This window comes from Cynara cardunculus, assembly GCF_001531365.2.
Source record: "Cynara cardunculus var. scolymus isolate 2C chromosome LG 10, CcrdV1, whole genome shotgun sequence".
NCBI classification, from domain to species: Eukaryota; Viridiplantae; Streptophyta; class Magnoliopsida; order Asterales; family Asteraceae; genus Cynara; species Cynara cardunculus.
Genome location: NC_037537.1, coordinates 10,057,327 through 10,074,136, shown reverse-complemented (window position 1 = coordinate 10,074,136; position 16,810 = coordinate 10,057,327). Strand labels below are relative to the sequence as shown.

Genomic DNA, 16,810 nt, shown 5'->3' with positions numbered 1-16,810 from the left:
GTCAACGAACAGTTACGCCTTATAGAAGAACCAGTTGAAATTCTTGACCGTGAGATCAAGCGATTGAGGCGTAGCAAGATACCAATCGTGAAAGTTCGTTGGAACTCAAGGCATGGGCCGGAGTATACCTGGGAGCGAGAAGATTTTATGAAGAACAAATATCCCCAACTATTCATTAAAGAACTATCCGGAAGTAGCAATCATTAAATTTCTGGACGAAATTTCCTTAACAGGGGGAAACTGTGACATCCGGCAAAGTCTCAGCTCTCAGGTTAGCACCCGATAAGCACTTATTAGTATTATTTTAGTAAAAATCCTTCGTTAGAATCTATTTAGATTGAATTAGGCAAGAGTATGTTAAAAATTCCGGCAGTAGCGTAGAAATCCCAAAAACTACTTAGAAAGCCCGGTTTCGGCCCGTAACTGACTGAAACACCTTATATAATGCCAAATTTCATAAATTAATATTTATTATATATAAAATATGGAGTTTATATTTCTACAAATAAAATTTATTTTATTTAAATATTTAAGCTAATTTAGAGTGCGTTTTAGGAGAAAACGTCTCTCGCGATAAAACGGTTTTCGTATCTGTTAACTTGTGGGCTTCTTTTTTATAAAATAAAATAAAATAAAAAAATATAATGGGGGCCCATATAGGGGCCGGCCACCCCCATCACACACATACATATCATTAATTTTTTTTTCATTTTCAAAAACACTCTTCATTTCTCTAGGAATGAACCATCCATATTTCTCCCTCTCTCTCTAAGCTTATACCACATTCAATCTTTTCTTCAAGAAGACAGCAGATTCCAGCCCCTTTTTCATCCAATAAAAATCGAAATTGTGAAGTATCAAGTGTTCATCATCATACAATTAGAGGTATAATTATATCTTTGCATTTTTGAATCATTTGGAGCACTTTTAGTGCCTTTTCTTGATGTTTTTCCACACTTATTTACATTTCAAGTAGAATGATACATTCTTGTTGTTCTTGAAGTGAGATTGAACACCTAAAGATATGAAAAATATCCATAARTGGTGAAAATCTAGGAACTTCCATCAAAGAACACAAGAAATTGTGAAAAATCATCCAAAATGGGTGTTTTTGCATCAAAAATCCGAATCTGAATTTGGGGGTCTTTGCATGCATAATTATTCCCAAATTTTGGGTGTTTTCCTCTATCATTTATGTTATGTGGTGGTGAGAATAAGCTTTTGCAAAAGAAACCACCATTTTTGTGTATTTAAATGCTCAAAAGTTTGGTTTTGATAAGAAAATGTATTCTGGTTGCTGTCAGAATTTTAAGTCTGACTTTGGACGACCATAACTTGGTCTAAACAAGTCCAAAATCTTTAATTTTTCTTTTGAGAATCATATTCATTGAGTTAGCTTTTTGTTCCAACTGGATTCATAAGAAAACATTGAGGTTTGACCCCTCAACTCTTATGAACAAAATTCGTGTGCATCTGTCTATGGTCAGGATTTTTAGTTAACTTGTTGCATGCATATCTCTTGGTAAAGTTAGCAAAAATACTTGATTTTTCTTTTGAAACTCAAGTATAATGGGTTAGTTTCCTGTATCATTCAGAATCATCCAAATATTTTGAGTTTTAAGGGTGCAAGCATCAAAAACAAAAAGATTGCACAATCTGTCCAACAATGGCAGATTCATACATGCTTGTTTAGATGGCCATATCTCTCTCAAAAATGGTTGGATTTAAGTGATTTTTATCTCATTTGTTAGTGTTATGGGTTAGCTTTAAAACCCCATTGGAATTTCTAAAAGTGGTGAAGATTCAGAGCTCCAAACGAATGCATTATTGAATGTATGTAATCTGTTATTGGTACTGTGTACCATTATTTTGCAAAATTCATTTGGATGACTTAAGCAAACTCAAAATGTCATGAATTTTGGTCAGAATAGTCTTAACTCACTAAACTTCAGTAGATAAAAATTAGTAAACTTTGTCTTTTTGGAAGATACCCAAAAATGACCTTTTTGTGGACTTAGAATTTTGACAGAAACTGTGTTATGCCCAAAATGTTGATTTTTTTTTACTTTTTAAGTCTCATATTTATATGTATATGTACTTATAAAGTATTGAAACTTTTTTTTAATAAAAACTTGCTTATGAAAACCATTATGATAGCATTATATAAGATGTGGATGTAGAGTTAGGCTTGGCCATAAGAATTAGCATTTAGGACTTATAAGCTTGATGTTTTCTATAGGGCACTTATAACCATCAGACCAAGATTCAAGTTATCACCGTATTTCGCATTCACTACTTCAAGGTGAGTATTCACGGCCCCTCTCTTTATCGTTTTTACGTATTTGGGGTGGAAAGTATAATTAAAGAAATGTTTGATAGATTTATATTGATATATGAATCTTGTTGTGAGCAATTAAATGTATACACTATTGATGGTATGTTGAGTTTGAAAGTCCCCGTTTGWTTACACTACTATTAACTCATTTTGAGCCTATGATTCTTGTGGGTAGCATTATTTGGTTGTCATACCCACCCTTTTGACTGACGAGTAGGGGTGCACTTGGTCATTAAAGTATGCTCTACACATGTGACTCGAAGTAGTCACCGCTGAGGTAGTTCATAAGAATGCTCTACCCATGTGGTTCGCTACCACCTCTGAGGTAGTTCGTGGGGCGTTGAAAGTTGTTTAGGTTTAGTAGTGGCTCAACAATTTATATCATGTGTATGACGTTGTTTTTAAGATATTTCTCATAAACTTATAACTGGGATTTGCTGCATTTGAATTTGTGCATATAAAACCTGTGAACTCACCAACTCTTTGTAGTTGACACTCGATTTTAATATGCTTTTCAGGAAATAAGAAGGTAGTGGAAAAGTAGATAATCTTACGTTCTTGCTTGCATCCACTTTGGGGAACATAAGTTGGATTTTTGTTTAAGGAACTCCTTTTGTAACGAACTTCTTTTGTTAAAAACTGTGTTTCTGTTGAAATGTAATCGGTGAATGTAATTTTAAACTTTGGATATTTTTTTGTTGTTGTGGCTATGAATGTATGGTTGGTGTTAAATATATCCTAGTGCGATGAACTCCTAACTGTCGCGCCTCATGTTTCCGCTTTAGCGGGGTGTGACACTTTGCACCAAAAGTTAATATTTGGACAGACATGCAATATTCGATTTTTGGAATCTTGGTCTCACCAATCATTATAAAAAGGAACCTTCCAAAAATCATTTTACTTTTAACTTTTTATACCTCAAATGTTACTGTGTTGAACAACTTCTAACCAAATTTCACACCTTTTTAGAAATATTTTAATATTTATATATCTTCAACTTATTTTCTTCATATCAAGCAATCTGGACAGATTGCATTTTATCAAAACTGAGGTCAAATGGAAGGTTTAGACTTGATGCTTTTCAACGATTCCAAAAGATGATTCAAATATTTTGGATTCTTATTTTTAGAAAACACAAACAGCGAATATGTTGACCAACAATCTGTTGGTTTTCAAAACATTGTTTTTAATGATTAAATACTACATGCAATGCGATTTTCCCTATTTTCTTGAGTTCTAAGTTTGTAGATCATAGATTATCACCATTTTGGGAACATTTTCATGTCTTGATGAATAATCTCCCTTCTTAGATTCTCCAGAAAATTTTGAGCTCAACAGGAAGGAGGAAAATGTGACGAAGACGAGAAATAAGATTGAAAAGATACAAAGTTAATAAAACTAATCTATTACCTATTGCTCACTTTTTCTTGAAGCCTTGGATGTTCTTCAAGATTTAGGGAATCTAAGAAGATTTTGAAAATGAGTTCGGCTGGTGTGGGAGACGAAGAGTTTAGTGAGAGAGAGAGAGAAAATGATACCAAATGAAGATAAAATGAAAGTTTTCAAAAGAAATTGAGTTTTTATATGTGGATAAAGGGGCCGGCTCATTCAAGGCCCAAACCACCTTATTTTTATTTTTATTTTCTTATAAAACTACAACCCAACTAAAAAGTTAACTCAAATACATTTTATCAAATACCAATGAAGTTATTTATTATTAAATCAAAATTCCCAATTTTGTAAAATTATTTGTACGTTCAAATGAAACTCTTATATTTTTAAATTTGAATTTTATAATATCAACTCTATTTATTTTAAGAGAATTTTTAATATATTTGACCTCATATAAGTTACTTTATCAGTTACCCGTTGGGACATGGTTTTCTGAACTACAATTTGGGAGCTAAGTCAATTGATTTCTAATCAACGTGACTAGACCCTAATAAATTATAATCCTAACTATTAGAACTCTTTAAAGATGCTAACCTGATGCTGCAAAAATGACGAATGTCACACCTACCCATGAGGACAACCATATCTGAGTGAGCTTTATATACAAAAGGGTTTGTGTGCTGAGACTAAAATGAAAATGAGAGGGGTAGTTGTGAGATAAAAGAATTGATAAGAGTTGTGTCAGGATCAAAAGAATAAATAAGATCCTGTTCCAAACTTTAAATTTTCGGGCATACCACATTATCTATTAGTTCTCAATTCTTTCGAGACTAATATTGAAAAAGGCAAAGCCCAGGCCAATTCTTGTCACAACTCCGCTAGCTACTCATTTATCTTTTAACAGATAAGTGTTTCAATAACACTTGGCGCACGCAGCTCATCATCTATCAATTTCTAATTCAGAGAAAGTTGATATTGAATCAGAAGGATATATGTCCCCCCTTCAAGTCTTTTTGATCACTAATTGAGTCTGATAAATTTGTGTAGTCCATAAGGTTTATCTTTTTTAGCCTAAACATAAGCATACGTTGCTTTATCTTTCTACACTACACAGGTTTTGCATTTTATATGTTAATTTGCCAAAACATTCATAGATATGCTATTTTTAAGCTATCGATGATTGAATGGAAGACCTGGTGAGATGAGCATCAAAAAGTCTCATATATACAGTACATCCGTTGTACTGAGTATATCTGTTATACTCACAGACCAATCTTTCTATAAGATTGAAAACAATTTCATACGTTGAAATTGGCTGTTATCTTCTCATTCCCTTAATCTGAAAAGATTAAATAAGTGGATTTGAAAAGATCTACTTACAATTTCATGAATTGACGGCTTACGCGGAGGATTTCATTCATTCTTATGTATGATGGAATGATTCTCATTTCATCATAAGGGGAGTATGTAATAATGAATGAAATGTCCAATTCCGAACATTATAAGGGGAATCTGATGTAAAGATCAAGAGGGAGTAGCTTTAAAGATGGCAAAAGACTCAAAAGGAGTGCGACTGGAGATGATTACAAAAGATTATTCTTATGCTATAATGTCTGAGAGTTGTTGAATGTGAAGATCATCATTTCAACAGGTTATTGATAGAGATTTCTCGTCGTGAAAGAATGTTTGTGATCTTATCTGAAGAAATTCATTATTGGGGAGAATGTTTAAAATTTGTTCGTTATTGTTTCTGTTCTACATTGTCAAAAGAGAAGATCATCGCGGTTCTACATTTGAGAGGGAGAATGTTAGAAGATCTTTCTCAACTAATGATTGTCTGAAGTTCAAGTTTAAGATTTCTGTTTTGATGAAGACATAGAGTGCTTAAAGCTTCAAAGTTCAAACAAGACTCAAAGCGCGCAATTTCTTTCAAGTCTGAATACAAAAGGGGAGAATGTGAGGAATGAAATTCAGTGTATAATTGTATTCGTCTTGAAATATAAAATTGTCTATAATTGTATAAAAGTCACCGTGTTTGACTTTTCATAGAGATGTTTGACTTTGACTTTTTTCTATAGGTTTGACCCTATATAATTGGTGTTTAACTTTATTTTGAGTAAAGGAGAGCTCATTGTAATATCTCAGATTCGTAATAGAAGTTTGACTTTTCCTCTCAAACTCTCTCATCTCTCCTCTCATGTTCTTCAAGGCTAAATCATAAATTGCCATGGATTCATTGAATATATCTTGAAGATTGATCAAAGTGACCTAACAATTACTATTGTTAATTATTTATTTTTAGAATTAATTGTTAATGTATTATTTAAGTATTATTAAATACTTATTATTCTCGTATGAATCCGACTATCTCACCCTCTCTCTCTTTATATATATATATAGAGAGAGATGATAGAGTTCAAATAAAAACCAATTTTGCATTGTAAATCAAAGGACAAATTCTTATCATTGATCAAAATTAAAAAAAGTAATCAATGTTTAAAATATAAAATGCTTAATTAAGAAGTGGTTGGGAGCAAAAATAAAATTAATTTCAACTTGAATCACACGCCTACTTTAGTTGACTTTTTTATTTTAAATTTTTTAGTTAAAAAACTTCTGCCCCTTTGATTAAACTAAATATCTTAAAAGTAACTAATAGGTTTTTTTTCCTGATTTAACATCAATTTCAATATAGATTTTTTTAACCATTTTTTACGTGGGATGGTATATCTATGTAATATACATCATGAATATTTATGCATGTTGACATATGTATAACAACTCTAAAATTCATACATCAGTTAAAACGAAAAAGAACAACTTTTTAACATCCATATTCAAATATGAACGTACAAAAATATTTATATAGCATTTCATGTAAAAAAAACCGTTTAAAATGAAGAAAAAAACTATATCTAGATGATTGACATATCGAAGAAAATGAAATTCTTGTTTTTTTAATATAATTTATTTGATTAATATGTTAGTAGTTTTTAAGACAATTTAGTTTAAAAACTAACGGATGAAAATTTTTAAATAAAAAATGGCCGTAATTTCCTTTTTTTACTTTAATTAACAATTCTAATTAAAAAATTTATTTAATATAAGTTATTGGAGATGAATGGCCAAAATATTTCCACTGAAAAAATAAAAATAGTTTTTGTTTAAACTTTTCATCTCTCCATATATATTATATGTTTTTTTATAAAAAAAAGAGAGAATAATATAATGTCTTTTATTTAATTGGAGCAGACGGAAAACCATTATAATTTATAAAATAAGAAACATAAACAAATCCAAATCGAATTTTTGAAGTTTTGGGGCGAAATCCGTTAACATTCACAAATCACCAAAAGTGAAGTTTGCTCAAAATATAATCATTGATTTTTTTTTTATGCATTTTAGCCAATGTCTAAAATGAATTCATGAATGGAGAGGACATTGTGAAAACGCCAAAAGGGTATTCCGATCAATAATTGGAGCTAAGCACGCATGCCCTTGTTGTATTGCAGTCAACTCATACGGATCTATCCAACTTTGGTCATCAGATCCCTAACGGCGACAACTGTAACTGTTACAGATCATATTCTCTTCTTCTTTACCATCCTTTCTTTTACGGTAAATCTTTTGATTCTGGATGTACTGAAGCCATGAGGAAAAAGCTCGATACACGTTTCCCTGCTGTAAGTTCCTCCTGTAATCATTTCTTTCTTTCTAATTTGATGCAACTACACATAATCAACTTGCTTTCTTCCCAACTATGGGTGCGAATTTCTTGTGATCTGTAATACTTCAGGTAGCTCAATTTTAGGGAGTCTTCGAATACTTGATACCCTAATGTTAATTTTGACTTTTGACGTCAAACAAATTGTTTTTGAATTTTGAATTAGTGTGAGTTGTAGTCTGTTGAAAGAAAAATTTGCTAAACTGTATTGTTATTATAATTAGGGCTGCAAATAGGATATTGTTGGTGGAGGATATTAGACAAAATTCATGTCAATTTGGGTAAAGTACTAGGGTTGACATCATATACATAAGTGTAGCTATCTCCTTCTGGGGTGGTGTGCGGTGTGATTGAACAATCAGATACAGTTGCCGATATAGAAATAGGTTGGTTTTTGGTTTGGAAGGTATCAACTATAGGTATATGGATCATGTTTTGGTTCCTTTTATTATTACTCTTAATCCTGCGCTTATAGTCTGGGCCAACACACATTATTGTCTATATGGCTCAGGATTTGATCTAATTCATTAGGATACTTGGAATGTTTCTGCTGGGAAAAGGTTTTAGGTTGGTATTGAAGTTGCTTGTGGGGTGCATAAAGGCCTTATTTTTATGCTTTTGTATCTGTAGAACATCTACACAAAGGTTTTCTAAGAGGAATTTTATCGTGCATCTCATATTTAGAGAGGTAGCTTTTCGCACACATGAAAGATATTGCCACCTGATATAAAGAAAGATCAGGAGAACACAAATTCTGGGAAATACAAGGATAGAAATAGATTTTAGATAGACAAATGCCAGGTAAATAAGTGCATCACTTTCAGATAGGCTTTACAATAGAAATGAAAATAGAATGATTGTTTATGTTCTACTTCTAAAGAACTCATATCCCACATGCTCAAGAGCTATTGACCCCTGTCCGTACTAGTTTAGGTTTTTACCTAATACATGACACTCACTAAAATAGACATGTCAATATTGCTCATGCTTAAGCTTCAGTAATTATGTTTTATACCTTGTTTATCCTCACAAGTTACTTAATCAAGGATTGTATGCTTCCCTTGAATTCCTAGAGAGGAATCTGTTTGGTACTCCTTGTGGTCCCTACCTCAGTGGCATCCTCAAGTAAACTAGTAAGTAAGTTGACTCCTTTTTACATTGGCGATGATTTAAAAGTGCCCTTAATCTTCTTGTGAAGGTAAGTTGTCTTACCATCCTTTCAGATCATTTATTGTTAAAAGTGTCCACTTGCTTGAGTCAAGTCACAAGTTGAATTGAGTTGATGGTGGATATGAAAGCAGGAAAAACAAGTGACTTTTGATTTGGTTGTCTTGGTCTAATGTGTCATAGTTGTAGTTGGATCGATCAGTTGGTCAAAGTCAGCAAAATATGATCAATAGAGAAGTGTTGAGGATGGTAAGGACTATGTACTTGGTTGTGTACCACTAGCAATGGACATTGACTGAGAAAAGAAGAAACGTAAGAAGACTCCTTGCTAAAATACATACTTGGGGTTTTCTTTAATTTGAAAAATACAAACCTAAACAATATTGTTTCAATTTTGAAAGATAAAAAGAACCGATTTGGTTTTGGTTTTGAATCGGACTGAACCAAGAATTGGACTTTTGAAAAAAAATCGTTAACTGAGATCCGAACCAAATACTGAGTTTTAAAAAATTCTAGATGCAACAACATAATTGATGTAGACAGTTCCGCTGTGGTCCAGTTCGGTTCTGCGGTTTTGTCGATCCAAACTTCGTTTTGGACTTCCCTAGGTATTACTCTTTATGCATGGAATTCATCAACCAGTTTTACTGAAATTATATTAGTTTTTAAATGTGACGTATGGACATGAATCATGTGAGTCTCAAATGTTGATATGAGTCCGATTTCCTGTTTATGTTGTAGAGATCTGGATTCTTTTTGAGATTCCAAACCGCTACTCAAGAGCCTACAGTAATGTGAAGTCCTGTTCAATTGTTGTATTTTTTTTTTTATCATCACACAATTGAATATTAAAAACATTTAACGTGTTAAAAGAAGAATATATGTTCAAGTTAGTATTTTTCTTCTTCTTTCATGCTGTTTTAGTTAACATTGTTAATTGATATTCCTAGGATTCTAAGACAGGCTTCTACAGAAAATGGCAAGCTACTGTTTTCAAGGAAACTTAAATGTTATTAAACGTTTTGTTTTGGCATTATCATATGGAAGAGATCTCATAAGGTGGTTGTTATGCCATGGTCAAAGAATTGAATGTTCCAATTTGGCTCTATATCTATCCCATGTACTTCTTTTTTACCATATTCATTTGCTTTAATGAACATCCAAACTTCATAAGAGACACATGAATAATATTTTGTCCAATATGCGTGAAAAATGTGAGAATTAGAAACATTAAAGAACGATGTAATTCTGTCTACCCCAGTATCTCACAGAGAATTATTTGCAGGCTCGGATTAAAAAGATAATGCAAGCTGATGAGGATGTTGGGAAGATTGCCATGGCCGTGCCAGTATTAGTTTGTGAGTTGTTAATCTTTTAAGCATTGGTCCTAGATGTGAGACTTTCTGTGATTCTTACTCTTTTCTTACATTTATGCAGCCAAAGCGTTGGAATTGTTCTTGCAAGATCTTTGTGATCGCACATATGATATCACTCTCCGTAGAGGAGCTAAGACTGTTAATTCACTACATTTGTAAGTGAAGCTTTGAATCTTAACTCAATTTCCTCAACTGAACGATTGTATTAGGGTGTTACGTAAAGTACTTTTGTAATCTAACCTATTGCATTGTGTTGTTGATCCTATGAGAAACTTGCTTGAACTAGCAACTTGAAGCTGAAAGAGTATTAATTTTGTCAAGAACAGTAAGCGGAGTTCATAACTTGCTCCATTTCTTCTCTTATTAGGGAACACACACACATACACCCTATGTATACGCATATATGTATACACATCCATCTAAATATCTATGTTAATATTGGTAGGTATATGTGTGAATATATATACATATGATGCATGTGTTAATCAAAACCTGTTTTCACTTGATGCACACATTATTTGCCCATAACACTAAAACTGGTCAATGGAGGGGTTTCTTGACATCCTATAATATAATGGAGGGTGGTGAAAATGGACACATGTTTTCTTGGAAATGGAAAAAGGAGTTTCATTGTTGATCTAATCATGAAACACTCTAGATCATATAAGAGGAGGAAGTAGCAGAATATATTAGATATTCTGTAGCTATCACTACAAAAAACATGGGAACATGATCTCGAGCATACACCCTATGACGCCAACACAACCATTTAATTGAGCATTTGACAATGTGACTTTTAAACCACATGGTATCCCTCAAACTACCTTATTAGTCCTAGTCCTTGTACTATTCCCAAATGTAAACCATTACCTTGCAGTTCGAGCACTCCTTGTGATAAGTTAACTTCACGTGGGTTATTGGGCTGGCTACAAGCACCCCTTAAAGGTAGGGAGATTCAAACTCCATTCTATAACATAGCACACATGTTCATGTTGGCCTCTAACCTAGAATTCCAAATAAGTGCAGAGGGAGTACATGACATGATGAGCCAGTTATCAAGCCACAAATTAATGTCATTCGCATCTCAAATAGTGTATCAGATATGATACGCAATGTTTTCTCTATATTTAAGAAACTTTTTTCCAAATTCAAGAGCATGTTAAGGTGACCTTGATAATCCAAAATTTGTTTTCTTTCAGCAGTATGGTGTATCAAATGCTAAGAAGATGTGATGGGTACCAGGACTTGGGAAGCAGAGATAGAGATTTTTGCTCTGTTCCAGTCCTCCAGACTCATAAATCAATGCCCCTCTTCTTTTGGGAAAGATTTTTCACTATAACTAACTATATTTCCAGGTTCCAAACCCGGGATGTTCCTTTAAGGCACAAACAACATGGGTTAAATTGAGAAACTGTTTTTTAGGAAGAGTAATGCAATTGGTCTTGTAGATGAGTTCTTTTATCATGGCAGAATTGATAAGTTTCCTCTCACGAGAATGCGAGTACACAATTGGTCTGTCTGGATTGCTTAGCTGTCATCATGTCTGCTAAAGCGGCACAAGCTCTAGAGGTCAACCTAGAGGAAATAAGGGGGACTCATAGGTACTTAATGTGGATTTCTTAAACAGGGAATGTTCAAGCTGAAATGCATTTATTTTCCTTTTCTTTCATATATTATCTGTAAGGGCCACCAGGATCTTTCTGATATATTTGAAGGTATTGGTGAATCCTGTAAGGGGTTCCTCTCTTTGTTGTTTACAAGCATGGATTAAGTTTCAATCATGTTGCACAATCTTCTTTGTGTTTGATTTCCAATGTCTTTTGGATATATTCTTTTCTGTCTCTGATATATTGAAGCTGCTTGGCATTAAAAATCTTATTGAAATACATCAATTGGTTTATATTTTTTCAGAAAGCACTGTGTTCAAAGCTACAACGTGTTTGATTTTCTGAGGGAAGTTGTCGGCAAGGTCCCTGATTATGGCCATTCAGAAGCTGGTGCAGATGACCGTAACATGGCAAAGAGAAAGTAGAACTTCCTGTCATCCTCTTTCATTATTTACTGAGTGATTCTTAAACTGATTTTCATTGATTTTAATTTCTGGAATTGTCTTTCTTAACAAATGCAATTTATCGTCTTATTCCAGGAAAGCTGCTGCTGATGAAGTGAATGATAGTGATGAAGAATTAAAGAGGAATAGGACGGTAATAGATTTATTTTTGTTTCACCTGGTGTTTTTTTGCATATATTAATATTGTTTGATGTGTAACTTTTAAGGGTTAACCGTCTGAAAGAAAGGCGTGTCCTTTTTTTAGGGGGTGGTGGTGGAATCTTACTGGCTAGTTTCACACCATCACTGCCCTAAATTCGAACAGACACAAAACCGCCATGCCACTACAACTGAATTGCAATTACCTCCCATCACCACCTTACCTGACATCCACAATCACCAGAATGGCATTCAAATTGCCATAGACCTAACTTGTTCTCTATGCATATCTAGTACACATAATGATGATGCGCCAACTTAAAGTAACCCAAAATTTCCCTATATTTCATTTATTTGCGAACTTTCTGTTTCAAATTGGTGAGGTTTTTCGCTTAAATAATTAGTTTAAAAACTTGATATCCTAGGCTGTAAACATAATAGAAAACCACATGTCAGATGCATTAAGTGGTGATCATTCTGGAAAATCAAGAAAACAAGACGACACTGCCATTACGTAACTATATCTGAATAGAGTCACCTAGACAGCCTTCTAAAAAATCAAGAAAACACAGACGACCCTGCCATTACAAACACTGAAGAGTTTCCCTACCAGAGCCGAACCCTGCTTAATTTTGACAATATAATAGAACACAAATCAATAATCAAAGCTGGAAATCAAACTCAGGTTTGTGTTTTTGTGCACACATATATGTGTTGTTTGTATTTATGTTAAGAAAATCTCATATACTTTGTTCACTTGATTGTTAATTTTGTTACCCTCGTTTTGTAGAACCCAGTTCTTGCTTTGTTCTCCTATCTTGTATTCTTTCCTTTTTTCTTTTAAACGCTTCTTTATGGAAAAACCATTTTCTCGCTTTTTTTTTTCTTTTCCATTTCTTCGATAAAGTGGATGGATAAAAGTTTAATTTCATAAACTTAATAATGTGATACATATACCCCTTTGTTCTTTTTCCTTTTCTATTTTGCCCTCTGAATGTTGATGTTTGGAAACTCCCATCACTTATTAGTTGCAATTGAATTTAACCTTTTGATAGAACTCCTTAGTGGCTGGAACACCAATATTCTTTAATTTGTTTTATATAAAATAAATGCAACCAACTGATCCTGGGTGCAATAAATTGTAAAATGAGGTTTCCCTTGTAACATTAAGAGCATTTTTTAGAAAGGAAAAATATGATATTTGTAGGAAGTTTCATATTCTTTCTTTTGTGTTTTCAATAGGCAATGCGATGACTATTTATTATGTAACATTTAGTAGGAGACATCACAGTATATTGGACCACCAGAATCTCTAAATGAGCCATTGGCTAAAGGCCGACACACGAGTTCTAACTCTCGATATTTAGGGCCATGAGTTCCAAGTCATCCCTTGACTCAATGCTTGCCCATGACCTTGTCCATTCAAAGTAACATGACCTCTTGTGCATTTGGTATGCAGGCCATAGGCCATTCCTAAAGGTAATCCCATCCCATTGATTATGGACCACCATTGAAAGTGATTCTATCCTACATGCATTCCATATGGATGTTCAATAATCTTGTCATTCGTTACTGATAGACATGGCCTCATACCATGCTAACATTCAAGTCATGTATCCTGTTGCATATGTAGTTTGGTGATTTGGTCTAACTGCCTAAGCTCTCAACATGATGATCTCTTCATGGTGAACTAGTCACATACTAGTTAGTCTCTATGTTGCTCAAGGTACTGGATGCATGTGTCTAGTACCACAAACAAAATGTTTTTCAAAGCTTTGGGTTAAAACAAGCAAATGAGATCCAACTTATTTCTTAGGTACCAATTTGGAGTTCTGACCTGCATATATGTGTACCTTTTAGTTCTAGAAGCTCTTGCTGGTAATGTTTGTGTCATATTTCCGCTACCTTTGTGAGGTGAACCATAGGTGTTCACCTTATGTAACACCCCATCTAGGGTCCTTCTTCGCCTCTCACTCCATGTATAAGCATACCTTTGTGACACCTTAAACCTAGAATACCCTTTAGGGAATTCTTGGATGCTTTCGTGTTCTCTAACATGTTGTAGGGCTCTCTTTTATCTTGTAGCTTTCTATAGTACTCTTGGTACTTGTGTGTAGCTTCGGGCATTTTCATGATTATTTAATTAATTGAATTAATTGGATAATTAATAAGCCTAATTAATGAACACTTTGGTTGATTGATTTCATACCCAAAAGTGTTTAAAGCGTGTGACCATTGGATTCTCCTTATATTGGCATTAGATAATGTATCTCATCATTAAATTTAAAAGTAATGAGTGGTATCTACTATCTAGGTAAAACTTTTGTACAGAACTTGAGCCTTTTTATACACTTCATGGGCAACTCATAGAACTTTTTACTCTCAATAGAAAACTTCCTCATAAAATCAATCATGCATTGGAGACTTAATGCTTTCTTCTTATTTGCTCATCTTTTTAAGCCCACAGACCAATATCCTTTCATCTCTAGCCAGCTTCATCTGAATTGCATCAAATACTACCATATAGATAGATAAATCTTCCATAAAGATGTGTTCAAGCATTTTGCAGGTAGAATTACCATGGAAGGAGTTCAGATACTGCCATTTCTAAGTGGTCAATTGTACAATATCTTGCAAAGGTGCAATTTCGGTCATGCTTCTGTGAAGGGAAGCATGGCCATTGTAGCTTGTATAAATTGAGTGGACAGGTGCAGGATGATAAATAATGTTCACTTTTTGGTGGGTATCAATTTGTGATCTTCCACAAAAAGACTAGGTTGAGAGTATCATATGGAGGAAAATACAAAGATAAGACCTATTACCTACAGTCGCAATGCTCACTCTCAAGTCTTCCATATAAGACTTCATATTTGACAATTGAGTTTCAAATGCACTAACTTTGATATTCTAAGTTGCTAAAAGTGGTTTAGTTGTAGAGGAACTTTTGATAACTACACTAAATGACAAGACAATATTACTCCCTCCATCCTAAAATAATATTAGAACGAGATTTTGAGGAAGAATCACAAAAATAGAGTTGAATTTACATATCGATCCCTTACAATCATTAAAAATAGTTGTTGTTTTTGGTTTGGTCTGCTAGATATGTTGCATTTATGTGTGAAGGGGTATTTGATCATTTGGTAAAGGGATTCCCTCATTGTGTGTATAATGTGCATGTAGGACTAAATGTTGCAGTATTTGTAGGACTGAGGAATATATACAAGAAAGGGTGAGCTAAAATTTAGATTCATTCATCTCAAGTTTAACCTGCAAAAGTACTAGGATTGAAGTTCCGAAATAAAATGTTGACTTAAAACCTAACCGAGTTTCACTTGATAAAACCGTAATCTTTGATACAGAATGAAGCAGGACACACAAGCAGCAGTGGCAGGGGCAGAGGTCGTGGTAGAGGAAGAGGACGTGGCCGAGGCAGAGTTGCTGCAGAACGAGAGCCTCCACAGATAGAACCAGAATCGGAATCTTGCACACTATCCTTTCAGCAGGTTAGCAAGCAAAACCTGAGCCCACAGGGGGCTCCTGACAACCATTCAGAGCCGAAAGCTGAAATGGCACCCGACATTAGTCCAAGTACAGGTGCCCTGAACTTTGATCTGAATGCTGGCTTTGATGAGAATACAGATAAAGGGTCTGCCGCCTCAGATGGAGGTGCTGCACCACCACCACCTCCGCCACCACAAGCAGCAGCAGCAGCGTCTTCACAACCACCGCAAACTGCCCCAGCTCCTGGTGGTTCGTCATCAGCAGAACCTAGTGAAGTTGCAAACAGTGAGTATCCCGGGTGGTCAGTTTCAGAAATAGATAGGATCACCATTGATCCTCATCTTGCACAAATCAACTCAAAATTGGATGAGGATGAAGACTATGATGAAGAATAGAAGTGCTTCATTACCAAAATGGCTTCTCATTAGGTGCTAATTTGTACGAAAACTTGCTGAAAAAGGAAAGAAAGACGTCCTACCAAAGGCGCTTAGTTGCCTACCTATTATTTTGGGAGTTATTTTCATTTTTCGTTGTTTTATGTGTTTGTATTCTTCGTTTCATAGTCGTACTGATGCTATCCTAAAGTTTCTGTGAATCTGTGGTACAAAATCTTGAACTATATTTTACTGAACTCGTATGCTTTAGGCTTATATCCATGACTGTAGCATAGAGACGCATAATAAAAACATTGGTATAAATTAAACCAAATGAACCCAATAAATCCTATACGAAGTGGGGGTATGGGGAGGGTTGTGCTGTATGCTGCTTTCCAGATTGTTTCCGTAGAAACTATGTCTTATGAAAAGACCTGAGTTTTCAATCAATCGGTCCAAACTTTGTCTATTTGAATACGTTTTAGATCCTCTTGTTTTGAGGAGTGAGGTGGTATCAACGAACGCATATTTGAAAGTGTTTTTAACTTTTTGAATTACGTTTGAGCATTGAGGTGAAGTTTCACAATAAGTATTAGACCTCATCAACCGAAAATATTTTTTCCCGGATTTTGGATCATGTGAAGCGTATCCGACCATTCGTAAGTAATGTAACTTTTGAGTTATATCGAGCTTTAACATGGGTCATTGATTGCTAAACAAATAAATTCG

General features: G+C 34.2%; 1 protein-coding gene across 1 annotated transcript; it reads left to right on the top strand.

Moving 5' to 3' along the window:
• The first annotated feature begins 7,193 nt into the window (after window positions 1-7,193).
• LOC112519861 (dr1-associated corepressor homolog) lies at window positions 7,194-16,326 on the top strand. Its single transcript, XM_025128168.1, has 6 exons — window positions 7,194-7,410; window positions 9,904-9,976; window positions 10,056-10,149; window positions 11,906-12,022; window positions 12,141-12,198; window positions 15,566-16,326. The coding sequence occupies exons 1-6, from the start codon at window positions 7,378-7,380 to the stop codon at window positions 16,100-16,102; spliced, it is 912 nt and encodes a 303-aa protein (XP_024983936.1). The 5' UTR covers window positions 7,194-7,377; the 3' UTR covers window positions 16,103-16,326.
• Window positions 16,327-16,810: the final 484 nt, after the last annotated feature.